Source organism: Diplodia corticola (genome assembly GCF_001883845.1).
Source record: "Diplodia corticola strain CBS 112549 chromosome Unknown scaffold104, whole genome shotgun sequence".
Lineage (NCBI taxonomy): Eukaryota > Fungi > Ascomycota > Dothideomycetes > Botryosphaeriales > Botryosphaeriaceae > Diplodia > Diplodia corticola.
The window spans coordinates 30,543-55,987 of record NW_017971583.1 but is presented as its reverse complement, the minus strand read 5'-3'; the positions used below and the strand labels follow the sequence as shown (position 1 = coordinate 55,987).

At 57.9% G+C, this 25,445-nt stretch overlaps 10 protein-coding genes across 10 annotated transcripts; 7 read left to right on the top strand and 3 right to left on the bottom strand.

Annotated features, from left to right (window-relative positions):
- Window positions 1–167: 167 nt before the first annotated feature.
- BKCO1_10400021 (cytochrome p450) lies at window positions 168–2,140 on the bottom strand (the record flags this gene model as incomplete). The annotated part of the gene is made up of 5 exons (XM_020270184.1): window positions 168–327; window positions 443–1,453; window positions 1,651–1,699; window positions 1,761–2,025; window positions 2,084–2,140. 5 exons carry the CDS (start codon window positions 2,138–2,140, stop codon window positions 168–170), a joined length of 1,542 nt encoding a protein of 513 aa, XP_020125151.1.
- Window positions 2,141–4,686: 2,546 nt separating this feature from the next.
- On the bottom strand, window positions 4,687–6,237 carry BKCO1_10400020 (proteophosphoglycan 5; the record flags this gene model as incomplete). The annotated part of the gene is made up of 1 exon (XM_020270183.1): window positions 4,687–6,237. One exon carries the CDS (start codon window positions 6,235–6,237, stop codon window positions 4,687–4,689), a length of 1,551 nt encoding a protein of 516 aa, XP_020125152.1.
- A 712-nt stretch (window positions 6,238–6,949) lies between these two features.
- BKCO1_10400019 (ring-box protein 1) lies at window positions 6,950–7,471 on the top strand (the record flags this gene model as incomplete). Its single annotated transcript, XM_020270181.1, has 4 exons — window positions 6,950–7,060; window positions 7,120–7,198; window positions 7,249–7,319; window positions 7,373–7,471. The coding sequence occupies 4 exons, from the start codon at window positions 6,950–6,952 to the stop codon at window positions 7,469–7,471; spliced, it is 360 nt and encodes a 119-aa protein (XP_020125163.1).
- Window positions 7,472–7,778: 307 nt separating this feature from the next.
- BKCO1_10400018 (microsomal signal peptidase 12kda subunit) lies at window positions 7,779–8,177 on the bottom strand (the record flags this gene model as incomplete). The annotated part of the gene is made up of 3 exons (XM_020270180.1): window positions 7,779–7,964; window positions 8,016–8,075; window positions 8,127–8,177. The coding sequence occupies 3 exons, from the start codon at window positions 8,175–8,177 to the stop codon at window positions 7,779–7,781; spliced, it is 297 nt and encodes a 98-aa protein (XP_020125162.1).
- A 1,403-nt stretch (window positions 8,178–9,580) lies between these two features.
- Window positions 9,581–11,643, top strand: BKCO1_10400017 (family metal ion transporter; the record flags this gene model as incomplete). The annotated part of the gene is made up of 2 exons (XM_020270179.1): window positions 9,581–11,007; window positions 11,064–11,643. 2 exons carry the CDS (start codon window positions 9,581–9,583, stop codon window positions 11,641–11,643), a joined length of 2,007 nt encoding a protein of 668 aa, XP_020125171.1.
- A 1,768-nt stretch (window positions 11,644–13,411) lies between these two features.
- BKCO1_10400016 (fungal fucose-specific lectin protein) lies at window positions 13,412–14,886 on the top strand (the record flags this gene model as incomplete). Its single annotated transcript, XM_020270178.1, has 3 exons — window positions 13,412–13,978; window positions 14,040–14,472; window positions 14,543–14,886. The coding sequence occupies 3 exons, from the start codon at window positions 13,412–13,414 to the stop codon at window positions 14,884–14,886; spliced, it is 1,344 nt and encodes a 447-aa protein (XP_020125170.1).
- A 1,743-nt stretch (window positions 14,887–16,629) lies between these two features.
- BKCO1_10400015 (carboxy-muconate cyclase) lies at window positions 16,630–17,850 on the top strand (the record flags this gene model as incomplete). The annotated part of the gene is made up of 2 exons (XM_020270177.1): window positions 16,630–17,380; window positions 17,486–17,850. The coding sequence occupies 2 exons, from the start codon at window positions 16,630–16,632 to the stop codon at window positions 17,848–17,850; spliced, it is 1,116 nt and encodes a 371-aa protein (XP_020125169.1).
- Window positions 17,851–18,868: 1,018 nt separating this feature from the next.
- Window positions 18,869–20,393, top strand: BKCO1_10400014 (acid phosphatase; the record flags this gene model as incomplete). Its single annotated transcript, XM_020270176.1, has 2 exons — window positions 18,869–19,493; window positions 19,552–20,393. The coding sequence occupies 2 exons, from the start codon at window positions 18,869–18,871 to the stop codon at window positions 20,391–20,393; spliced, it is 1,467 nt and encodes a 488-aa protein (XP_020125168.1).
- Window positions 20,394–21,567: 1,174 nt separating this feature from the next.
- Window positions 21,568–22,991, top strand: BKCO1_10400013 (mip transporter; the record flags this gene model as incomplete). Its single annotated transcript, XM_020270175.1, has 4 exons — window positions 21,568–21,865; window positions 21,928–22,235; window positions 22,303–22,531; window positions 22,876–22,991. The coding sequence occupies 4 exons, from the start codon at window positions 21,568–21,570 to the stop codon at window positions 22,989–22,991; spliced, it is 951 nt and encodes a 316-aa protein (XP_020125167.1).
- Window positions 22,992–23,790: 799 nt separating this feature from the next.
- Window positions 23,791–25,179, top strand: BKCO1_10400012 (uncharacterized protein; the record flags this gene model as incomplete). The annotated part of the gene is made up of 4 exons (XM_020270174.1): window positions 23,791–23,876; window positions 23,939–24,037; window positions 24,097–24,397; window positions 24,490–25,179. 4 exons carry the CDS (start codon window positions 23,791–23,793, stop codon window positions 25,177–25,179), a joined length of 1,176 nt encoding a protein of 391 aa, XP_020125166.1.
- Between the last annotated feature and the right edge of the window lie 266 nt (window positions 25,180–25,445).

The following is a 25,445-nucleotide window of genomic DNA, read 5'->3' as shown; positions in this document are numbered from 1 at the left end:
CCTTCCCCTCCTTCCCCTCCTTGAACAAATCTCCTCTCGCCCCCTCCCCCTCCCTCTACCTTATAAACCACCACTCCCTTCTCCTTCCTTCCCAACGTCTCTCGCTCGCCGAAACGAAAAAAAAAAGAAACCGAGAATAGAACAGTCACATTTTTCAGTCAACAAGTCTAGCTCCTCGCAACGGGCTTGAGCTTGCACTTCAGGGGGCCCTTCTCCCAGATGGTGTAGACGCCCTGGTTCACCCAGTCGTTGCTCTCGGGGCAGAGCTCGAGGTCAAAGTGCCAGAGGACGTTGGCGAGGATGAGGCGCATCTCGTGGTAAGCGAGGCTATCGAAAAAAAAAAGTCAGCCAGCCAGTTCACTCATCGGTGGAGAGGAGGAAATGAGCGAGAAAGGAAAAAAAAAGACGAGAATTCCAAGAATAACGACGCGACGCCACTTACTTCTTCCCGATGCAGTTCCTCGGCCCGTAACTGAACGGCTCCATGACGGCCCGCACATCCCCCTCGTACTTCTCCTCCCGCCTCGGGTCCGGCTTGCCCTCCTCGTCGCTGCCGAGCCACCTCTCCGGCACGAAGCTCTCCGGGTCGCAAAAGTTGCGCGCGCTCCGGTACGCGGCGTAGTGGCTGAGATAGACGCTGGTGCCCGCGGGGACGGGCTCGCCGCACACGACCCTGCCGCCGGCGGGCACGATGCGCGGCAGGCCGACGGGCACGGGCGGGTACATGCGCAGCCCCTCCTCGAGGCAGGCGCTGAGGTAGTGCAGGCGGGCGAGGGTCATCATGTTCATGTCGGCGGGGTCGGCGAAGGCGGCGCGGACCTCGCGGGCGAGGGCGGCGAGCTTGGATGGGTTTTGCAGGAGGTGGAAGGTCAGGCCGGAGAGGAGGGTGGCGGTGGTCTCGGTGCCGGCGAGCATGAGGGTGGAGCCGTTGGCGTGCATCTCCTCGAGGCGGAGCCCTTTGTCGGCGTCGTCCTTGCCGCTGTGGCGCAGGACGAAGGTCCAGATGTCCGGGCGGTCCGTGTCGCGGTTGGCGAGGCGGGTGTCGACGCGGCCCTCGGCGAAGGCGCGGTGCATCTTGCGCTTCTCGATCATGGCCGGGGTGATGAAGAAGCGCTGGATGGCGGCGCCGAGGGTGGGGAAGTTGTTGGAGATTGTGGCGATCATGACGCCCGTCTTGATGGCGCCGAAGATGGAGGCCACCCAGGGCGTGTAGTCGGATTGCTCGAGCAGGCCGAGCGGCTCGCCAAAGGCGAGGTCACCCATGATGTCGAAGGTGCAGTAGTTGTACATGCGCACCATGTCGATGCCGTCGGCGGCCGAGGCCGCGTCGGAGAGTTTCTCGACGAGGAGTGAGACATACTTGTTGATGAGCGGTTCTTGCTCGCGCAACGCCTTGTCGGAGAAGGCGTGGGCGAGGAGGCGGCGGTGCCGTGCGTGGTCCTCGTCGTTCGTTCTGTGGGATTGATCCTTCGAGTCAGCTGCAGGGGTTCCTTGCAGACTGTGGCGGGGGGGAAGCGCCACTGAAGATCGCAGCCACGGGGAGATGTGCGCCGGTATAAAAAAGGAGCCCCATCTGGCCCCCAACGGCCCGTTCTTCTCGCTTGGCTTTTCGTGTTTCAAGCGCCCTGTGCGTTGGGTGGAAAAACTCACCTGATGATACCGTTGAAGCCAGCGCTGTCGGGGCCGTAGAACGTCAAGTCTGGCGTCTTCGGTTAGCTCGCGAGTCGGCTGGGCGAGTGGAGACGCGTAATCGTGCTTGCCTTTGGACATTCCACCCCTGCCTCCGACCTTGTGGCCGTAGATGTCTCTCCAGGCCTCGACGGATGTGAAGGAGAGCTGGTCGGGGGCCAGACGGACGACGTCGCCGTACTTGTCGTGCATGGCCTTGGTCCATTTGGCCTGGAGCCCGCGGCAGCGGTTTATGGCATAGGGAATCTTGGAGGCGGCGGCGAACTTGGGTCCAGGGAATTTGTGCAGCGGGTGGAAATATACGTTGTAGATGGCGGTGCCAATGGCGTAGGAGAGCTGGTGGCCTGTGTGAGCAAGCAGAAGAGACGGAGAGACGGAGAGACGAAATACATACCAGCAGCAGGGCGGCTGCTCCCAACCCCAGCGCGGCGGTTTGGACTATGACGGCCATGTTGGACGAGCAGAGGCAGATGGTTTCTCAGAGCTGAGATGCGAGCGGCGGCAGCAGGAGGGGGGCAGTTAAATAGTGGAGTGACGCTGCGGCGAGGAAGGATGGCCGTCCTGGCCGCGTGGAAGATCGACGGGCGTATAGTGCAGGGCACATCCAAGGAGAGACAGGGTCACCAGCGCGTGAGGGATCGTCACCACGGAAGATCTGCACGGCGCCGTTTCAATTGACAGCTGCCTCGTGTCCTTTCTGCAGCCGCAAGGTGGAAGAAAACAACAGGCGTACCATGACGTCCCGCCGGGCTCCCGTCAACATGGAACTGCGTCGAGCAGAGCTCGCAGCCAAAGTTTGGATAGAGCAGTAGGTCTGAAGGATGGAGTGGGAGGCTGTTTTTTGGGCATGGGGACTGACTCAGGCGGTCCCGCTTGGATCCATGGCGGCACCCGGGCCACGAGCCTTGCCAAATAATGCGCGAGACCCTATTGCACGGCAGCGGGCCGGGGGGTAGGCCCGTTCAGGAGACGCAGGTGTGTCGTAGGTCGGCTTCGGGAACTAGGCGCCCGCGCTTCGGCCGAGGGCGTGCTTTGTGCAAGAAATGCGGAGAGCGGCGGAGAGTGGCGAGCTCTTCCCCGCGCTGCACAAGTCCAAGCCTTCGCAGCCGCTGCCAACCGTGCCGCGCCGTCTGCCGCTCGCGTCGACATGTCCCATGCCAGGATTCCCCATAGGATTGCCCGTATGTGTTTCGGCGCCAAGGCTGCCGGATGCTTGATAGTCACCGTGCCATCGATGTGATCGTTTGTATGTACATCGTCCGCTATAGTGGGATTGACGGAGATCCGGCTGTTCCCTACCCCGATCCCCCGCGCACGGTCGCGTGTTTGCCGGCACTTCTCGTACGAAGTCGGGTCTTGGCCCGGGCGAACGTGCTGTGCTGTTCAGTTGTTCAAGGTCGTGGTGGAGGTGTGAGGTGGAGGCGCTGGGGGGCGGCCGAGGTTAAGGTGTGGCTTCCTTGGCATGCAGCGCTCCTGCTGCTTATTGCCTCTTCCTGAATCAAGCCAGTCCACCCCACAGCCGTCACAGCAAGACGTGCCAAGAAGCAATGTCGGACAATCAACATCCTAGATTAAGATATCTATGTCCTATTTGTTTTTTTGTTTTTCTTTTTCTTTTTTTGTTCACTCCCATTTCCTTCCTGATTTTTTCCCCGCCCTCGCCTTCCACAGCCTTTGCCTCCGCCGCCAACCATGAAGACGCATCCTCCAACTGCTCTCTCTTCTCTCTTTCCTCCTCCCTTGCTTCTTGCAGTCAGTCAGTCCATAACCAGGTTTCTTTCCCCATGGATCTTCTATCCAGGGAACGGGGCCTTCCTCTCCATCCCCAAACCTTCTTCAGCAGTAAAAGAGTCAGGAAAAAAAAAGAAAAGATGATGACCAGAGTGTGGTAATCATGACCATGACGACCACAACAAGCGTGTAAAGCCTGTCATGTGGCCAAGTGCCCCCGAATACAGATAAGAAAACCTTTGATTCCCCGCCGAACCGAACTTGAATGTGGTTAAAACAATTCCGAACCAGCGATGTGAAAGTTTCCTTAGACGCCCGTGTGTGTTTTTGACCATCGATGAAAAGCCGTGGGGGTATCATCGAAAAAAGAGACCGTCAACCCAAATGAGACTCCAGTGATGTCGGTCCGTTCCTCCCATAGTCCATACGCTTTCTCTCTTTCTCTCCGTAATGTTTCTTTCCTCCAACGCTGGTGCGTGAGACAAAAGGGAAATGCAGCACCCGCTGTGCCGTGTGAATGAGGAAGACGCCGGCGAGGGAAAATGTAGGAAGCAGCAGAAGAAATGAGGGAATTAGTACGATGTCGACGCTGTCACATCAGGAGTCCTGCGTCTCCGTGGAAGCTTCAGCTCTTCACACGAAGAAACCCCCAGGACTGCTGACGTGTTTCGCCCAACCGCGCAGTAGGTAATATGTACGAGTGAACAACGAAACCAACCCCGAAAACGCCAACGAAATAAAAAAGGATTGTAACGCCTTAGGTGCAGGACCGTAGAGCCCCAGGAGCGCCAAAGCGTAACCCATGACCCAGGAGAGACAGCCATACCAGCCAAGAAAAACCGGTAACCCTTCATGCTTGCTAAGCCCGAGATCACAAAACGTGCCGAGGCCATAAAGCATGACGCTAATCGAACCCATGAGGATATTCTGGTGACCGCCCAGGAATCATCCCCCCAGAAAAACTCCGCGAACGGAAAAAGCCAAGGAAAACGACAAGACTCAGCAATGCTCAAAGGAAAGAACGAAGAAGAAACCAAAGCAAAAGGATCGCGGTCGATGGTGCTCTAAAACAATTACAGGAGGTATCTTGAAATCCTTAGGTAGCAGAAATTCCGGACATTGATAATTGTTCGTCCGTTAAAGGGGCCAAAAGGGACTTGCATGACTCTATATCATCTGGATGCAGAAATCATAGAGTCGACGAACCCGGAAAATAAGGCAAAGCTCCGGATCCAAGATGTTCGCACCACCAAAACGCCCGCTCGTTTACGTATCTACAAGCTGAAGCTTGAGAAGGCGCTTCAAATCATTTTCCATGAGCTTCGTGTCGACAGCAGGGGACTGGTCGCGAGGAACGTCAGATGCCGCCGTGTGGGTGAAAGGCGACCTCAAGCCAGGGTGGTGGCTGTACGGCGGCGCGAGAGAACCCTGCACGCCGGCCGCCTGGATGTGCGTGTTCAAGAAATCGCGCGAGAAGGCCGACGGGTCGGGTTTGCCGCCCGCAGGGCGAGAAGGCGTGGCGGGAAGCGGTGCCGAGTGCGTGACCGGAAGCTCCACGCGGTTGTGGGTCGAAGGAGAAGAGTCCAGCTCCTGACGAAGGGCCGAGGCACGCTTGGCGGAATCGCCCTTTGCGGCCTGGAACAAAGGCGAGAGATTGCGATTACCATAATAATAAGGATTCGCCTCCAAATTGATCTGGCCTGCAGGAGTACGAGGACCGCCAGAAACCTGCCTGGGTCCGGGACTGGGGCGATAGAAAGGAGACGGAGTATGGAAATCCTGGCCATTCTGGGGCGGAGTCCCGGCAAATCCGGTTGCCAGAGGCGACTGGGCTGCGAGTTTCTGGGAAGCAGAAAACAGATCCTTCAGAGCTTGGGGGTAGGACTCGGACTCTTGAGCGGCCCGAGGAACGTCCGAAGGCGCGGAAGTCGTCCTAGTAGCAGACATGCGGTGAGCTGGAGAGGGGGGACCCGCCTTCGGTGTGGTCGCTGAACCACCATCCATCTCCATGTTGAACATGCCGTGTTTGTTGTTGTTTGAAGCATGTCTCATGTGGTTGCGTGCATGGACCGGGGCGGGGCTCTTGCCAGGAGGGGTAGCAGTGCCCAAGAGGCTGGCCTTTCTCGCCTTCTCCTCGCGGTCTGCCTTGAAGAAAAGATCCAACGGGGACTGCTCGGCTTGCGGCCGTGCAAGGATTCGATTGACAGGTGTGGCTCCGGCAAGTGGCGGAGACTCACTCTTCTCGCTGGTACCACTACTGTCCGATTCCTGTTCCAGGCGGGTTTGCATAGTTGCCGGAGCATTGTTCGCAGGCACAGACTTGGAGAAGAACTTGGGCATTGGCAGCGACGAAGCGGCGGGGGAAGCGTGGAATGCGGGGCCGGCATAAGCGCTGTCTTTGGCAGGAGTGGCAGCGTCTGGCATGCCGTTCTGCTTGGGCGGGGAGCCACCTTGAGCGGGGGTCGGCTGCCGGTCGCGACGGCCGCCACGTCGATTCTTGTTGTTCATCGCAGGGGCCGGGCTGTCGGAGACGGACCCGTCGAAGCGGTTTGGCTTTCTTCCGTTCTGCTGCTCATTGTGGCCGGCGCTCATGTAGCCTTGCACTAGCGCAGTGTCGGACGCACTCGGATTAGGGTGCGCATGGTGCTGGCTGTTGTCGTGGTTGTTGCGATTCCTGCCCTGGCGGCGCTGGTTCGATCTCGCGGGGGATGCGTATGAGTCGGCCGGGTTGGAGATTGACCGGGCGGGTGTTTCACTCTTGGAGTGACGGTGGGGAGCCTTGGGGCCTTTGGAGGGCGTCGGCATGACCTCGGACATTGGCGCGTCTGTCACGGAGGATGTAGAGAGGATGGGATGCTGTAGGATAGCGGTCGCGCGACTTCGGAGTGGGAAGTAGATGGCGGAGTGACGTAGTGTGAGTCGTTCGATGTTGTTATGTACGGGTTCGGAGGTAAGGTGGGGGGCGGGAGGTCGATTTCGTTCTTGTGATGGATGGCGCGCAAGTGGTGGACATGTATAAGAATGAGGATGTGGTGGTAAAGAGGCTGGCTTGAAGCTTCATGGCCAGAGAGAAGGCGGGTTGGTGAAGTGGTGCGGTCGCGGGAAGGGCAGGGCAGGCCTTGGGCCGCTTCGCTTCTTGTTGCGAGGAGGCGAAGCAGCCGGCCCGAGATAGGCTTAGCGCCGGAAAGCGCAGCCTAAGCCTTGTCGCCCATCGCCGACGCAGGCAGCTCAGGTGCGAGCTCCGCCCGCGCCGTGACTGCTCAACCGCCGCCCACAGCGACAGCGACCTCAAGCCGTGGTGCTGCCTGTTTGCCGCAAGCATCTGCTTCCACACCACATTCTCCTCCGCCCTTGCCCACGACGCATCCCTCCGCCCACCTTCTTCTCACGCGCCGATTCCCCGCCGACGTTTGCGTCCGCCCTGCCATCCTCCGAGCAGCGTCATCCATCACCACCCACCTCCATTCCTGCAGGCCAGCACCCCAGTCCGTTCCAACTTTACCCGCCACGACGCTTCCAGTAGCCCAACATGGCCGACGTCGACATGACCGACGCACCCACTGCGCCGGCGAAGGCCAAGACCTCCAAGGCAAGCGGCGAGGCAGCTGGTGAGGGCAAGAAGAAGTTTGAAGTCAAGAAGGTATGGCACCCGCATTTGGAGCTCGGCTGAAGTGATGGGGGGATGCTGAGTTTCTGTAGTGGAATGCGGTGGCTCTCTGGGCCTGGGATATCGTCGTGGACAACTGCGCCATTTGCCGCAACCACATCATGGACCTCTGTAAGCCGCATCCATTTGACTTCACCAATCCATGCTTACCGTCACTGCAGGCATCGAGTGTCAGGCCAACCAAGCCTCCGCGGCGTCCGAAGAGTGCACTGTGGCGTGGGGTATTTGCAATGTAAGAGTGCACTCGGATTGAACCACCATCGAGCATTACTGACATACGCGTAGCACGCATTCCACTTCCACTGCATTTCCCGGTGGCTCAAGACCCGTCAAGTCTGCCCTCTGGACAACCGTGACTGGGAGTTCCAGAAGTACGGCCGTTGAAAAGAACCATCAAACACACTTAAAAATCCATGCACTCTCGAGAGACGGCCGTGCTTGATCCATGCGCATTCAAGGAGAAAACTAGTTATGGCTGTGACGACGACGGGACAGTGGCGGTGCACACAATGGCGTTTCAGGGTTGCGCAAGTCGCAACAGGTCTATTGCAGCGTAATGGGTATCGGACACGAGGTATGAGGTGCTATAGAGCAAGACTCAAGTAAGGCTTCATTTATTGCGCCCGCAACGCCTCCCATAGTGATGTCTGAAAATCGTAACACGCTACCCGACCCTGCTATTGCAACGACATCATGTCACCTCGACCTCAATGCCGCTCAGACCAGCCGATTGCGGAGGCAGCCAGTTGACAGGATTCTTGTTGAAGAAAGGCCAAGGCGGAACAACGGCAACGAAGGTAAGGACGGCACCGCCTAGGAGGATCCGCAGGGCAAGGGCAATGTCTTGGGTGGAGTAGCCGACGAGGAAGGCGACAATCTAGGTGGAGTCAGACAAAAGCTCAGAATTGCGGTAAAGGCGAGGGCTTACGCCGGCGGTAGTGAGCAGCGCGGTGGTCAAGAGCTCGGCAAGACGCTGGCCATCGAAGTCCTGGGGAGCAAGTCAGCGGGAATTGCGCAGACACTTTGTCGGACAGCGCACAATCTGGCCTTCGAAGAGGTCGCGCGCCTTTTCCAGCAGGTCGTCGGCCATGGCGGGCGCGTTTTGGGTGCAGGGTAAGGGTCGGGTGCGGGCGATGATGAAGCTGAAGCTACGTCGCCGCTGCTCGGGCCGGAACGCGAATGCCGCTCGAGGCCCCGCACGGGTCAAGTGGAGCGAAATGATTGGGCTCTAGCCAGGCACGACGGGCGCTGAGCCGCCTCAAGTCATGGCATCGCAGTGAGATACAAAAGAATTAATATAGACTTGTGGTGATCCGTCATCATGCCTAGATAGTTCAAGCAGATATGCGGATGAAGATGCGAACATTGAAGCTGTAACTACTGTGTATGATTCCGCTGCCCTGGTAGGTGGGCCGATTTCTCTCGTCGCCCACTGTGGCCTCAAGTCATGGCATTCGTATCTTCGACGGCGGCCTGCAGCAGTTCTTCATGCAAAAGATAAATGACTCACATGCGCGACGGGAAGACGGGGTGCCGATTGCCCGGGCGGTCGCCTCTAATAATGAGTGTTGGGGTTGGGGTCGAGAGGGTCTAGAGGGCAAGCCCACTTAGGCTAAGACAAGCTCTCGAATGCCGGCTGCCGCCCGAGAAATCTTTCAGCTGTCACCAGTTTCCGCCGCCCCTCCCTTTCCTTCCACCACGACACTTCTGTCCGCTTGGGACTCCCTTGAAAAAAAAAAGAAACCCACTACTCGCACCCTACCAGATCCCCGTACCGCTCCTTTTAAAGCGCCTGCTCCCGCATCGATACCTCAGCCCTCTTCGTCCCCTGTGGACTGGCGTCGACGTCACGCACGGTCTAAAACACCGGACGATACCCCCGTAGCCGTGGTGACCGGTCGCTCCCACTGACCTCGCCCTATTGCGCCTAGTTGTGCGCCCAACGGCCTCTTCGCCCCTCGCCATCTTGCCCCCGACCGTTGCAGCCCAGGCGCCTAGGCGTCTTTCGTCATAAACACCACCAAGTTGGCGGGCACTCAGGTTCTCGGCTTCTCTTTCATTTACCCCCTTCTCGGCCCACGCGTTTGGGTCTACGGGGCCGACACTAAGCCGTGAGTCCGTCGGCTTCCTACTTTTCGCGCTTCTCTGACCTATGACGCACAGCCCATAACTGGTTTCCAGCCGCATCCGAGCCGCTCACTTGCCCTGACCACAAACACTCTGTATCCGCACGCTCTCGGTGGCGTCGGTGGAGGTACTTGCCTACCTCAAAGAAACTCCCCCGGCTTAGTGTAGGGCAGATCCCTACGCGAAGCCAACCAGTCAAGTTGACCGTCCACACGCGGTGAGCGCCCACAAGCGGCTCGCCAGACAAAAGGTCGCATTCAGGATACAAACCACCTGGATCATCGCGCGCAACTCTAGAACAAGCCTGCCCCGCAACACTTGTTGCGCGACACCCCGAGAACCAGGCGCATCGCACCGGCCGGCAAAATGACCGACACCCCAAGGTCTGAGCACTACCCTACGAGGTTCAGCACCCCGGTGTCTGAACTCGACGACCATCGCCACCAGCAAGCATCAATGCCACGTGTGGACAATGCCAGCCCTTCGCGCTCGCGTCGCGGCACCGTCACGAGCATTGCCGCTCCCAGACCCGCACGTCCGGATCTCCTTTCCGTGAACAGTGCCCTGGAACGCCAAGGCATGATTGCGAGGGATTTTGAGAACGCCATCGTGGACGACGACAAGAGCCCCAGCGACAATGGAGACAACAACAATGCTCTCTTCGGACGCCGCGGTTCTGTGAGCCCGATGGCGAGGAGGGACACTTTCCGTCGGCTTAGAGATTCACAGCCGGATGCCCGTCCGAGGTCCCATGCTTCCACCAGATCCTCGGATTCCGTGTCGCCTCCAAACTCCGTGGACGCATTCGCCGATCCGCGGCGCCGAGACCGCGCAGGCACCATCAACAGCCAGCGCCCACCGTCGGACGTGGATCTGCGCCTGCAGCGCACCATCTCCGAGGCCACCAACCGCCGGCGCCCAACGTTCAGCGAGGAAAGCCGCCATGGCACCATCAAGGATGAGACAATGTCGCGGCGAAGTTCGGTGGAGGAAGATGTGTGCTTCCCGGTCGAGGAGTCCAGCAACACGTACCAGATTGACTTCGAAGAGCTCGAGGAGTTTGTTGCCACAAACCAGACCAAGACTCCCGTTATTCCGCTGTCCCGAAAGCCAAGCAAGGTCAGCATGAATTCCCAACGCTCGAAGGTCAAGGTCTTCCACGATCTTCGCCGCAAGCAATCTGCCGAAGATATTGCGATAGGTGCTGGGGATGGTTTCGAGCACTTTCCGCAAAATGTGGAAAGTGGCACCGACATGGAGGACGAGAAGGTCGACGTGCACATTGAGAACCCGGGCCACCTTACTGCTTTGCACGAGCAACATGTCAATAGGTGGGCCTTCTTCTCTTCCGAGCTGGACGATACCATCCACGCGACGGATCTGGGAGGACTTCTTATGCCTGGGGAGAGATTCCGTGATCTCTTCGAGCTTCCCCCGGACGCTGGAACATGGTGGCTCGACATGCTCAACCCAACCGAGGAAGAAGTGTTTGCGATCTGCAAGGCTTTCGGGGTGCACCCTCTCACCCGCGAGGATATCCTCACCCAGGAGGCCCGCGAGAAAGTGGAGCTCTTCCGCGCCTACTACTTTGTTTGTTTCCGTTCGTTCTACCAGATGGACAAGGAAAGCGAGGACTTCATGGAGCCTGTCAACGTTTACGCCATCGTCTTCCGCGAGGGGCTGCTGACCTTTACCTTCGCACCAAACCCGCACGCTGCAAATGTCCGGAAGAGGATTGGCCGCCTTAAGGACTACATCTCTCTCAGCTCTGACTGGATCTGCTATGCGATGATGTAAGAACCTTGCTGTCATGAGTTTGGATCAAGATTACTGACTAAAAACCCTACAGCGACGAGATTGTTGATAGTTTCGGTCCTGTGATCCGTGACATTGAACACGAGACGGACGCCATCGAGGATCAAGTGTTTACCGCACGCGCCGAGGACTCGCGCGCAATCCTGCGCGCCATTGGTGAATGCCGCAAGAAGGTCATGTCGATGATGCGACTTCTGGGTGGCAAAGCCGATGTCATCAAGGGCTTCGCCAAGCGCTGCAATGAGCAATACAGCGTTGCCCCTCGTGGTGATGTTGGGCTCTACCTCAGCGATATTCAGGACCATGTCGTCACCATGATGAGCAACCTGTCCCATTTCGAAAAGATGCTCTCGCGTAGCCATTCCAACTATCTGGCGCAGATTCAGGTCGACAGCTTGAGTCAAGGCAACAATATCAACGAGATGCTCGGCAAGATCACGGTCATTGGTACCATACTCGTTCCGCTCAACTTGATCTGCGGTCTTTTCGGCATGAACGTCGCTGTCCCGGGTGTCAACAGCAACAGCTTGGGCTGGTTCTTTGGCATTCTTGGGGTCATGTGCGCGTTCGTCGCAACCTGCCTGGCGTTCGCAAGGAGGATGCGGTATGTCTAAATGCAAACCTGCCAACCGAAGTCGGTCCCGCGGACCTGGCGGCACTACGCCTACCTTCCTTTGTCTTCTGTTTTGACTTTGTCCTTGACGCAGTATTCCCCTGCTGTGTCTTTCCGAGGCTATTCCATCATTGGATGATATAGTTTTAGTTTTCACTTTTTCTTCTTGCCTGCTCTGTTGACCTGTACTTTGCATTACTAACCTTCAATTGTCTTTTGAATTCCTGTTTGTTTAATGCTCCTGGCGTCGTTGGCAGAAAATAACTTGGGATATACCTACATTTGGGTGGCGGAGCGGCGAGCGGGCTGATCACGGGGGCGTCTGTGGTAGTGGTCTTCTGCATGTACCTTGTGCTACGTACAAACGAAGTTAATACTTGTGCTTGAACATGGTCTCCATTGCCGCAGATACACACCGTCCTTGTCATGCGAACGCTGGTCAACTTCCCCGTTCCTCTCGCCCATCACGCCACTGTCCAACACCACCGCACTCTCTCTACTACGTCCCGCACTATGGTCTTCATCATGTCTTTCCCAGTCCTCCCAACTGGCCAACCCACAAGGGTAGCAGAATCCTATATCTGGATACACTCTTACAGGTATAATATCCCCGTCCACATCCGAACATCTGCTTTAACTCCTTACGAAGGAAGGTCGTTTAACCGTCATACTTGATCAACTGACCACACAAATGATGGCCGTAAGTCAGCTTCTTTTGTCACCCACTGTGGTGCTGCAGGTAGAACCTCGGTCAGTGAGTGTTTCTACCAGTATTTCTGTTTACAATATTACCAGACATTGTAGGTCTAAGAGAAAGTACCAGCGACTTTCAAGGTTTTGACTTGTTCTAAGAAACACGATTGGTGAGCGTCGGATTTCCCCTCACTCCGAGCAGCATGGGGTTTTGTTTGTACGACAAAACGCAGTCGACGAGAACAGGTCATCTGGGCGATAAGCGTAGCGTTAGTCTATGCATAGTAGCCAAGACCAGGAGTGGAAATCTGTCAAAGGGTAGAAGCAGGAGGGGGGAAACCAGGCTTGTCATATCCAACACATGGAGGCCGCACATATCTGGTTGGCTTATCGCTCATAACCAGTTAACAATACTTTAGCAAAGGAGTACACTAGCCATGTTACACACGCAACATACATTCAGAATTGCTTGTACGCGCACCTGACTCAACAAAGACGCGGCATCGGCCTGTCCTGGTCCATCGCCATGAAAAATCAAGCCAAACAACACCCGCATTCGAATGATCTAACTCAATCGTCAAGCGGATGATCAGGCTGTATCAGTGGAAGAGAACCAATGTGCCGGGAACATCCGCCACAACGTCTATTACGCGGTGGCGTTAGATAACATACATAAGTAGTGTTACCTCGGGATGAGACCCTGGTCGCCAGGACAAAGACACTATTTCAGCGTCATTCTGACGAAGTAAGTCAACAAGAGCCTCGTAGATGATGCTTTTGGAATGAACAGCAGTATGACCTGGCGCGACACCTGAGGATAAGTGCGGGTAGTATGGCACTTTGACCGGCTGAGTGAGGCCGCGCTTACGGTGTGACAAGCAATTGTCGTCGACGCCACTATCTTTTCGTGTTCGGTGGATGTCTGTCCCACAGAAAAAAACATACATGTGTGCCGAATGTAGCACGTGGAGCCCTTCTGTACGATCAAGGGGCGCCCAGGCTGCGGCTCCCTCAAGAGCCTCGGGTTCAGCTCTCCCGTCTTCGGTCGCCGACATGTCTCCATCGCCACGATCGACATGGACCGAAGCGACTACGAGTACAGCACTCTCGAAGTTGACGATACGCAGTGTCTGACTCAAATAAAGTCCAACACCCGGCATGACGTACCGGAAACACAGCCTGGAAACAGCCTTCCTGAGGCCTTCCCAAGTGATGCGCCGGAGGTGATTGACGGCAGAGAAGGCGCCAGGCCACGGAGGAGCATGCTATGCGGGTTACGTAGGAAGACTTTCTGGGTCGCATTGGCCACAGGAGTGACGCTCATCGCAATATCCATAGCAGTCGGCATCGGCGTCGGTGTGACATCCCAGAAGAACAGCAACAGCAGCAGCACCGCGCCACCGTCACCGTCACCATCACCATCTGGAAATGTTGCATCTTTCTCGCGTCTTGCAGCGGCAAACTATACTGATAGACAAAAAGCCGAGCATACCCTGGTATATTATCAGGACGACGCCCTGAACCTCTGGATGGCGGATCTGGATCTCACGAAAAACGCATGGACCCAATCCCAAGTCAACACCACCGGATACAAACCCAAAAATGGGACTCCGATTGCAGCGATTAACATCAAGATCCAAGCGGTGAGTGCTGTGTCGGACCAATGCTCACAGAGTCGTGGCTGACGTCTTTCGACGCCATCAGCGCGTCGATCTCCACATCCGCTTCGTGTCCGAAACGAACTACATACGCGCCCTCTTCTTAGATCGGCTCAACAACCGAGACTGGCGGATAGCCCACAAGCCGGACAGTGTCTGGTCGGTTACGGACGAGTCGAACCTCGGGGATTACTACGCACAATGCGACGGTTGCGACAGCACCGGCTTCATGATCTTCCAGTCGGACCACACGCACAAAACCGCCTTTGCCTACCCGTACAATGACTTCTCGTTCAACAACTCTATACCCGATGGCATTGTCCCGGACCTTGGCACGGCATACGCTCTTGCCCCCATACAAGCGATCGAGGAGCTCGGCGATACCCATGGGTACGCCGGGATATACCTCAGCGTGGATCAAGCACTCCGAGAATTCTACTTTGCGACCGGCCATGGAGTGAAGGTCACGAACGTCAATCGTGAGTTGAAGTGATTCAAGTCCGTCCACCAAGCGTCTTCTCTGCTGACACATGTGCTCATTGGAATAAGTGACGATGACCGTGGACGCCGGAGCGCAGATCGCAGCCATGTCGTACGCGCAAAACGGCCTGAGATACGTGCAAGTGCTCGTGACGCGCGAGACCGGAGGCGTGCAGATGGCGTACCTGGATGGCGGACCTGCTCAGGACTGGACTTGGACGGATGTGGTTGGCGGTATGGAGGAGGTGGTCCCGCTGTCGCCCATCTCAGCGACGCCGGTCGGACGGGTCTACGCGCTTGAAGAGGGAGAAAATGGCCGCCGCCGGATTGTCGAGTTCAACCGGACGTCGTCCACTGGGATTCCAAAGTTCGAGCGCTTGGGACCCATCAATATCACAGCAGTGTCGACATGACGCCAAGGTCTATCAGCAAGATGAGCTTGATAGGTAACGTGCCCGCGGAATGGGAGAAGAAAACTGTGAAGCGTGGCGCTGTGGGGGTTTTTGGCTGTTGAACTCGTTTACATCACGCTCGCGATTCGTCCACTTGACTTGAAGGATGCATGTCCTACAGCCTCCGAAAACGTTAAGTGATGATTGTCCAATCACCTCGCCTGATAACCTGGTGCCTGCCGACGCACTCCGCTTTCGGTAATTTCACGCAGACACGGTTTCTGTTGCCTGAACCCTGCCAGCATGTAAGCTGCTCTTTCAATCTCCGAGATTGAGTCCATGGATTGGCAACGGGCACTGCGCACGGCATCCTGCTGCATCTCTTGAAGACACGTGCCCGGGATGAAGCATTGGCAGCACTCACTGTCCGATAATCCATGCAACGTGGTGTTTCTGTGGTATGAAGCGGAGAGGGTGGCGTTGAAGAATCAGTTGTAGGTAGTGTGGATATGTTGCGGTCAGTCAGCGGTAGGCAAGATAGTGATAAAGAGAAAAAAAAAGGATAAGAAGAGCATACGGTCACACAGTCCATAAAGCGACGTTACCGTCCAAGCGGACACTGAAAAAGCCGTCAATGCCTGCGCACCGAATAAAAGACAAACCCTCCCCCCTCTCATTCAAAAAGGCTCCGCCACTCACCGCTCCCTCGCCAACAACACACATGGCCACCTGCGAGTTAGCCTAATAATTACCAAAAGCAGCTAGCGCCCTGCGCGAACCATCAACGCAAACACGAGGGTCCCCATTGGCCGGGCCAGCATAGACCTGCAAATGATTATTAGGCCACGTCGCACGGTCCAAGCCGACGTAAGCCAGTACCTAGGTCGTTAGTGCTAAGTAGAAAATAAGGAGAGAGGTTTCACAACAGACAAACAGCGGCCGCGCGTCACCAGCCCAGCACTCCCCCAACGGCGAAACTGACAGCACACAGCACCGGGCTATTATCATTGTTCACCCAGAAAGACTAGCTCGTCGTGTGGTCGTCATCCTCGCGGCTAAGCCTTTTCGCCAAGACGTGCGAAGCCTTCTCGCGCCGTTGGCCTAAAGGATTGCGTGATCGAGTACGGATAGTGGCGGCAAACGTACGTCGTCCCGTCCCCCCCGCACCGTGGCCAAAGTAAAGATTGAGGTGGACTTGACGTCGACCGTCGTGGAGAGATTCACTATAAAGAAAGCAAGACGACTGCCGGATGTCGCGCATGCGTCAGAATGCCTGCCCGCCGCGCGTACTGAGCAAGCGTTGTTAGGGAAAAACTCAAAAATACGCGGAATAATACCTTAACACCCTGACAGCAGAGACATTATTCAGGGCTGCAACGATGCGCGCCGGACGGACGAAACGCGCGCTAGGTGGAAACGGATATGCAGGTACCGCGCGGCGGCGCCGGCAACAACCACTCCATCCACAACTGCCGGAAAAACATGATCGACGGCGAGCGTACGCGGCCTAGTAGATGGCATCAACCCCGAGCTCCGGTTCCCCCTTCCGCCCGTCTCGGCCAATGGGCTACCATGGAATTCAATTGAGCGCTGTTGCTTACGACGCGCTTGTATGGATGGACGGGAGCGTTGGAAAGTAGGTCGGTGTGCAGCGAGTACACATATACATACCTATAGGCGCGCTGCACTCCGTACTTCCTTTCCCACCCCCCATCCCCCCTTCCCTCCAACCCTCTCGCACCCTCGGCGCGCCCACCCACCAAAATGAAGAGCGCCACCCTCCTGCCGGCTCTCCTGCCGGCTCTCGCCAGCGCGACGACGCACCACCTCCTCGTCGGCACCTTCTCCGGCGCGCACCTCTACGCCGTCGCCTTCGACGACCAGACACACGCCCTCAGCCTCGCCGCCAACCTCACCGCCCACGCCGCGCACGCGTGGATCGCCCTCTCGCACGACAAGAGCGTGCTGTACGGCGTCGAAGACGGCGGGTGGACGTCGTATTCCATCGACAGCGCGACGGCGGTGACGCACACGGCGACGCTACCGCTCACGGGCGCCAACTGCAGCAACGACAGGAGCATCTTCGTCGTCGCGGCGCGGGAGCCGCCGTACAACGTCTACGGCGACCCGTTCGGCGACTGCGCCAACGTGCTGAGCGTCGACGAGGCGGGCGCGCTCGAGGCCGTCGCGCAGAACGTGACCTACACGGCGGGCACGTCCGGGGTGCACGGCATGGCGCTGTCGGTCGACGGGCGGTTCGTGTACGCGGCCGACGACTCGGGCAACGCCGTGTGGACGCACAGCGTGGACGAGGCGACGGGGCTGTTGACCGAGGTGAGCAGGCTGGAGGCGCCGAGCGAGGGCGCGAATCCGAGGCATGCGGCGGTGCATCCGAAGGGGGGGTATCTGTACGTGGTGTTGGAGGAGGCGAACAAGTTGGCGCAGTACAAGCTTGATACCGAGACGGGGTTGCCCGTGTTTGAGAACGTGACGTATCCGTTGATCCCGGAGTCAGGTGAGTTGCCCGCAGGCCTGCTCTTTGACACAAACTCTCTCTCCCCTCGCTCTTTCCCCGACAAGCATCGGGCTCGATAGCTAACGCCTCTCTCTCTCACCCCAGAACTCGCCACCAACGTCGCCAACTACTGGTCCGACGACGTCGCCGTCGCCGCATCCGGCGACTTCCTGTGGGCGTCGGCACGCAGCCGCGACGAGACCAAGCCGGGCTACATCAGCGGCTACACGCTCTCCTCGACGGGGGCCATCCTCAAGCAGGTCTTCCTGACCAACACGACGACGTCGGGCGGCTCGGCCAACGCCGTCACGCCCGCGCCCTTTGGCAACGAGTTCGTCGCCCTGACGGACACGCAGGAGGAGTTCCTGCAGGTGTGGAAGAGGGACGCCAATGGCTCGATTGCCGAGGTGGTGGCGCGGTTGGATCTGCAGGACGGCGGGTGCTGTGCCAATGCTGTTTGGTTGGACTGAGGGTATAGCGAGAGAAGGAAAGCTGGACGTTGGTTTATGACATTATGGGGTTGCATACCTGCCCTTGCATCTGCCTTTTGCCGCATGTCGTCGACTGTGTATGGGGTTCGGGAGGATTGGCGAGCAGCCGGGAGCTTGAACGGCTTGGCGCGGGCTCGAGCTGAAAAAGGCAGGTGCTTCGGGACATGTGGTACACATGCTCGGGAATATCGGGCGTAGACGTTGAAAGCGAGTTGCCTCTACGTACAGTCGGAGCGAATGTCAGTTACGAGGAAACGGAAGCGAGGTCCCATCAATATTGGTCGCCTGTGAAGAATGGGGAGGATCATGCGGAGGAGTGGGGCCGGCCAATCGGGAGACGGCTCGACGCCCGCTCTTCGCCCGCTCTTCGCCCATCGAGTAGCGGGATGTGCTTGGCAGAGTGCTTGTCGTTGCTGGAGACGCGCCGAAGACTGAGGGCAAGAATGAGAATGTCAGTGGTGGCCGCTTCCTCTGGATGGAGATGTGGACGAAGCCCGGACGACGAGGCAAGAGCCTGCGGGCGGGTGGCCCAAGCTCCCTTTCCCCGCCTTGGCTTTTTTTTCCTGGGCCTGGACTGCCTGGACTGCCATTGATCGGGTAATGCTTTCGCGTTACATTCGACATTTCGACATGGGCTATCTGACGCCTGGGACCGTGGAACGGGCCGAGATGGCCAGTGTGTGCAGCCTTTCTCCTCGGCGATGGCCGCACCGCTATCACGCCGCCAAGAGGGCCGCCAGCAAGCTCTGCACAGTTACCGCGTTGGGCATGGTCGCCGCTCTGTGCCTGGCAGTGATAGGCTGATCCCCCGGCTGATGCGCATGCGATAACGAGCCAATTCCACCCGTCCCTGGCTTGATCCAACCTATACCCCACCTTGCTCTTTTTTATAGCCGCCGAGATGCCCGCCCGCCGCTCGTTTTCTTCTCGACAGAAGCCTCCTGCTTTCTCTTGTCGTTGGCATTGAGCTGCACCACCGCGCCAGCCATTAACCACGATGCTGTCCGCCGCCGCCACCACGCTGCTGCTCGCCGCCGCGCCGCTCAGCGCCGCCGAGAGCATCTTGGGCGTCTATATGTTCCATCGGCATGGTGACCGCACCCCCAAGGCGCTCAAGCCCGCCAACCTCACCGACCTGGGCTACCAGCAAGTCTACCAGAGCGGCCAGTACTACCGCAGCCGCTACGTCGCCTCGGACGCCGACTTCAAGATCGCCGGGCTCAACACCGACATCGTCAAGCAGACCCAAATCACCGTGACGGCCCCGGCGGACACGGTGCTGCAGAACTCGGCCACGGGCTTCCTGCAGGGCCTGTACCCGCCCGTCGGCAGCGACGTGTCGGTCGAGACGCTGGCCAACGGCAGCGACGTGTCGGCCCCGCTGGACGGCTACCAGCTGATCCCCGTGGGCATGACGAGCACCGGCGGCGGCAGCGAGGACGCCGGCTGGCTGCAGGACACGTCCGACTGCGGCGCCGCCGAGACGAGCTCCAACAACTACTTCCTGTCCGACGAGTACACGGCCACGCTCGACTCCACCCGCGACTTCTACCAGACCCTGACCCCCGTCGTCAACGCCACCTTTGACGACGACTACGTCAGCTTCAAGAACGCATACGTCGGTCCGTACCACCACCCCAAAAACCCCACCTCAAAACCCCACTAACATAACCACACCAGTCTGGGACCTCATCAACGTCGCCACCATCCACAACACCAGCATCCCGTCCTCGACCCTCCTCACCAACTCGACCCTCCACCAGCTCCGCACCCTCGCCGACGCCCACGAATGGGGCCTCGCCTACAACGCCTCGGACCCCATGCGCGCCGTCGCCGGCATGCAGCTCGCCGGCGAGGTCCTGCAGTACCTCAACAGCACGCTCACGTCGTCGGGCAGCAAGAAGCTCGGCATCCAATTCGGCGCCTACGCCACCTTCGCCTCGTTCTTCGGCCTCGCGGGGCTGGGCGACGTGGACGGCGCAGAATTCCACGGCGTCGTCGACTACGCGTCCAGCATGGCCTTCGAGCTGTACACGCCCGCCAACGGCTCGACCGTCAAGGACGTCGACGAGGCCGATCTCTACGTCCGCTTCGTCTTCCACAACGGGACCGCGGGCGCGGGTAGTAGCGAACCCGTCGCGTATCCGTTGTTCGGCGGCAGCAATTCTTCCGTGTCGTGGAGCGACTTCGTCAGCAACATGCAGGGCTTCGCCATCGCGTCGACGCAGCAGTGGTGCACCAAGTGCGGGAACTCGACGGGCACGTGCGCGGCGTACGCGGACGGTGGCGACGGCTCGGCCGGCGGCTCGTCGAGCGGAGGCGAGGGGAAGAGTGGCGGCGGTGGGAGCAACGGCATCTCGACGGCCGTCGGCGGCGTCATCGGCGCCATGGTCACGCTGGCGGTGGTGCTGGGCCTGGAGGCGCTGGTCATGGTCGTGGGGGGCTTCAGGTTGGCGAGGAAGAACAAGAAGGCGACGGGGGCGAACGGCGCTGCGCCCGCGGCGGCGGAGGCGAAGGCTTGATTTTGATTGATTGTGCTGCATGTGTGGTGGTGGTGGGAAGATGATGTGGGCGGTGGGCGGCGGCCGGCGGCCGGCTCGAATTAAGTGTTGGGATGGAAGCTGAAAGGGGCATAATGTTGGAAAGATACCAAGGGAAAGCTTGATGCTCTCGCTCTACGAATTCGACGTGTTTCTATGAAGAAGAGACGGACTGAGCAGCCGTTTGATGTTTTTACGGCTGTAGAAAAAGATCTAATGGCATGCGCTATGCCGGCGTAGACAGACGCTGTTGCTTTGCCAGGCTGCTTCAATATGTCATGCGACAGGTTGCAAAGTGAGGCTTGAAATTGTCCTTGGGTTCAATTTCCGGCAATTACATACAGCCGTGATGTATAGGCTTGTTGTCTTGTGACCCTTGTCCAGTGGGCCGGAATGATATGGCTCACTGTTATAGTCGTTGTAGTGCAGTATATAGCTTAGTCATCCGCACACCCTGAGTCGCCACATCCAATGTGTTCGAACTTGATACACTACTGCAACAACTGCTTATCTACTTCCCAGCAAGACCGCGGTGTCGCAATTGCTACAGAGGGTTTTCTTCAATTGTTCGCATCCGGCCCATGTACGTACCATCACACTCGTCTTTGATTACTGATGTTCTGAAAGGTCAAATTTCGCTGCGCGCGGCCAACATTGAGATGTTGGGGATTCTTCTCTGGGACTGCTCTTGCATGGGGAATAACACAAAAATTCAGCCCGAGGCTATGGTGGTAGCTATCCAATCCCGAGATTATCACCAAGGGCGCCCCTCGAGGCAGGCGTATTCCATTTCGCACATCGGCAAATCTGCATGTAGCATCCACTTAGTCCCAGGTTTCGTTTTAAATTCTGCCGTCAAAAAGCTTACAACATGGTTGTGAACGCCGGCTCAGCGCAGTTGCGGTTCGCTTGCTTACGAGGCGCATCTTGCGGGATTTGTAAGCGCTCAGAAGCGGCACGATGTCAATACCCTTCCTCAAAACTGAGACGCTATCGCTGTGGCGCGTGAATTAATCATCGCGAAAGCGGGATCCTGCGGTAAGTTCCCGTGTTCCAGCAAAGAAATAAGAACGAGTACAGTAAAACTTTTTTTTTTCCCCGCCAACAGATCGTTTGCTCATCACGCGCAGCACACTCGGCGTCAGCACAACCGCTCATGGACAACACCAAACGACCGCTCGAGGACAGTCATCAGGCTTTGCCCTTTGCCGGGAGGCTTGGGGGGAATCAGAGCTTTGCCGTATCGCAGGGACGTCAAGCCGATGCACGCCCGTTCGCCGGTCGAATTGGCGGTAACCAGGCCTTTACTGTCTCGCTGCAACTCAACCCGGAAGCGGATGCAATCGTAAAGGAAACACCCGATGCCGCTCCTTTACGATCGCTCAAGGACGCGATAGATTTGAAAGGCTTCCTCCAGCCGGTCATCTGGAAAGCCGCCGTCATAGAATGCTGGGGTAGGTTGTTATCGGATGCGTTTAGTTTGGGATATCCGTCCGGCTGAAAGAAAACTTGCAAGGGACATCGATGCTCGTATTCTCCGTCGGATTGATCGCCAATGCCCTCGGCCCGTACCATTCGGCGGACTCGCTGGGGGCCCCTTTGGTTGCCGCCCTTGGCAACTGGTTCGCCATCACGCTCTTCATCTTCGCGGCGGCACCGGCATCTGGAGGCCATCTCAACCCCTTCATCACAATGGCGACGTTGACAACAGGCCTTTCGACCCTCTCGCGTTCCGTGTTGTACATGGTCGGCCAGTGCATCGGAGCGCTGATCGGCGCTTTTCTTCTGAAGCTCGGCATCAGCGGCGCTGACTACTTCCCTTCCGTACGTCTTCTCCTCTGGGATACGCAGTGGCCATGTACTCACTCGTATGGATGACTGTCTCTTGTAGGGGATAGTTCCCGGCTGCAGCATAGACACGTCGCTCGTGAGCTACGGCCAGGCCTACGTCCTGGAATTCAGTTCATACCTCGTCTCTATATTCCTTTCCTTCGGCGTCGGTCTGGACCCCCGGCAAGGGGAAGTCTTTGGGCCGGCGCTGAGCCCGATACTGATTGGGCTGACGGTGGCGTTTGCGAGTTTCGCAACGGGATTCCTGAAAGAGGGCTGGAGCGGGGCGTGTAAGTATATATGTCTCCTGATGAGCACGGTCTCATACTACGGACCAAGATATTATTTTCTCGCGACTGGACAAGAGATACGCGGCTAATCGTGTGTGTCTACCTACCAGCGCTCAATCCAGCGAGGTGTTTTGGGCTCATGGCCGCAAAGGAAGACATGCATGCCCACTGGATTCATTGGTTGGCCGCTGCCACCGCTGCAACTTTCAACGGGATAATGTACCATATGATACCGCCGCATGGTCGAAAGGCAAAAGTTCAACATAGTAGTTGCTGACAGTACTGAAAACTGCCGTCCATCACGGTGATTTTTATTTTTATTTTTCGGGGGTGGTGTGATGCAGCGGAGAAGAAGGCGAGAGACGCCGCGTGGTGGAGGGGAGCGCAAGAGAATATGACGAATATCTCCAAAATCTGCGCCAAAGATGAAGTTGGAAAGGAGCATCCCCTTGGAGCTTGAAGTTTTATTTGTCACGCATCCTTACGCGCGGCTGTGGTGGCTGGCTCTGCGTAAGTGAAGGCTAGTGGAATCCGCAGCCGCAAGCGCCCTAAAATCATGTCGACGTCTCCACCTCCAGATTTTGGCGATCGACGTTCCGAGCTCCGACATAGGACTGATAAGCTACGTACGCTGACACTTGACAATCAAATTCTCGTTCTGCCAACCTTGGGTCGGGAATGTGCAGTCTTCGCGCTGCAAGCAAGGGGTGGTAAGAAGCAGCGGTACGTCCGTATTCTTGAAGCAATTTGTGAAATTCGAAGCCATGTCGAAACTCCAGGGGTTGCTAAAAGTGGCTTCGGGCGGCAAAGCCACGTCCTTTGCCCACGTAGCTCGCCTACACCATGGCCCGAGCACCGACGCGGCTGTGTCCGCACTAGGGCCCAATCAGCTCCATGGGCACAGCGCGTGTCTCCACGGCTCGAGCGTACGCAGCACAAGTCGTGGGAATGGACATGTGAACAGCAGTCTTTTCAGCTAGGTATAGCCCCGAGAGCTGGTTGGTTCTGATCAGCGTCGCGATGGACGGCCCTGGTCCCACACTCGAACCGTGCGGGGCGAAACGCCGTTGACAGCGCACAGCCTCAAGAGTCAAGCTTCAGCGGGGCACGACTGGCGGCGGTTAAGCCTCGGAAATGTGGGGCCCGTGGCGCCGGCCGGTAACGCCGTCCTCACGCCGATGCTTATAAGCTGCCCTGCTCGTGCCGCGCCTCTCTTCGAGCGCCTCTCTTCGAACGCCTCCCTTCACACATCGCTCATCATGGTGAAATGCACAGCAAGAGACATCGGGAAGATCAGGGAGGTGCCCCTCCCAGGGTTGCCCGTGAACTTCCACACCCTGGCCCAGTAAGTCAATATTGCTTATACACTTCCGTCTTATTAGCCCCGGTTCTGACAAAGTCGGCCAGAAACATATCCTTCATATTCAGCGCCGTCGCCATCATCACCAGTTTCTTCCTCATGTCGCGCCATGCCTCGCACTACACCAACCCGGATGAGCAAAAGCAGTGAGTCGACATTTGCAGCTGCTGATCAGCACCCACGCATCCGCTGAGCATGCCTCCAGAATCATTCGCATCCTCTTGATGGTGCCGATATATGCGTCCGTGTCCATGCTCTCCATCCACTACTACGAAAAGCACGTCTACTTTGAAGTCATGCGCGACTGCTACGAGGCCTTCGCCATCTCGAGCTTCTTCACCCTGCTGTGCAACTACATCACCCCCGACCTGCACCACCAAAAGGCCTTCTTCCGCACCATCACCCCCAACAACTGGGTGTGGCCCATCCCCTGGTTCCAAAAGTGCACCGGCGGCGAAAACAAAGGCTGGCTGCGCAAGCCCGCGAGCGGACTCACCTGGTTCAACGTAAGGCGCCCCGCACCGTCCACGCCACGCCTCCCCGTCGACGTCTCACCATCCCCACCCGAGGCACGCGCGCTGATCCCAATCTCACCCAGATCATCTACATCGCCGTCTTCCAATACTGCTTCATCCGCGTCTTCTTCACCCTCGTCTCCGTCGCGGCCGAGCACCACGACGTCCTCTGCGAGGACTCGCTCTCGCCCCGGTACGCCTACCTCTGGGTCCTCATCTTCGACTCGGCCGCCGTCACCCTCGCCATGTACTGCCTCATCCAGTTCTACACGCAGCTCCGCGGCGACCTCGCGCGGCACCGGCCCTTCCTCAAGCTGCTCGCCATCAAGCTCGTCATCTTCTTCTGCTTCTGGCAGAACGAGCTGCTGTCCGTGCTGTCCAGCGCCGACGTCATCGCCGAGTCGAAGTATCTCGCCTACGGCGACATCGAGGTCGCCCTGCCCAACATGCTCATCTGCGTCGAGATGGCCGCCTTCGCCGTCATGCACCTCTTCGCGTATCCCTGGAAGGAGTACGGCGTGCGCAAGGAGGACGGCGTCGAGGTCGTGCTACGCGTCGGCATGGTGCGCGCGCTGGCGCACGCGCTGAACCCGTGGGACGTGGTCAAGGCGTTTGCGAGGGGCTGCAGGTGGCTGTTTGTCGGCTCGAGGCAGCGGCGGGCGGATCCGTCGTATCGGCTCAAGGCCGAGGCCGCCGCGCCGTCGTCGTCGCTGGATTCGGACGAGGTGCCGATGCGGCCGAAGGGTGGTGATGGGGGGAGAGAGGAGGTTTGAGTGGGGAGAAAGCGTTTGTAGCGGTCGAAGCCGATGATGTTTTGTGATATTGCCTTCGGTCGTGCCTGCCGTTGTCTGCAATGTTTGCTCGGGTCCATCCAAGGGAAACATGGATCACTGGAGAGCACGGCCACGGCCTTTCCCAACCACGCCTCGCAGCTACCGAAACCGGTTGACACATTCACCACACTTCCCCACCAAACGTCATCCGGACGCCGAACCGACTGCCTCGCAACGCCATCCGTACCACCGGGATGAGAGAAATC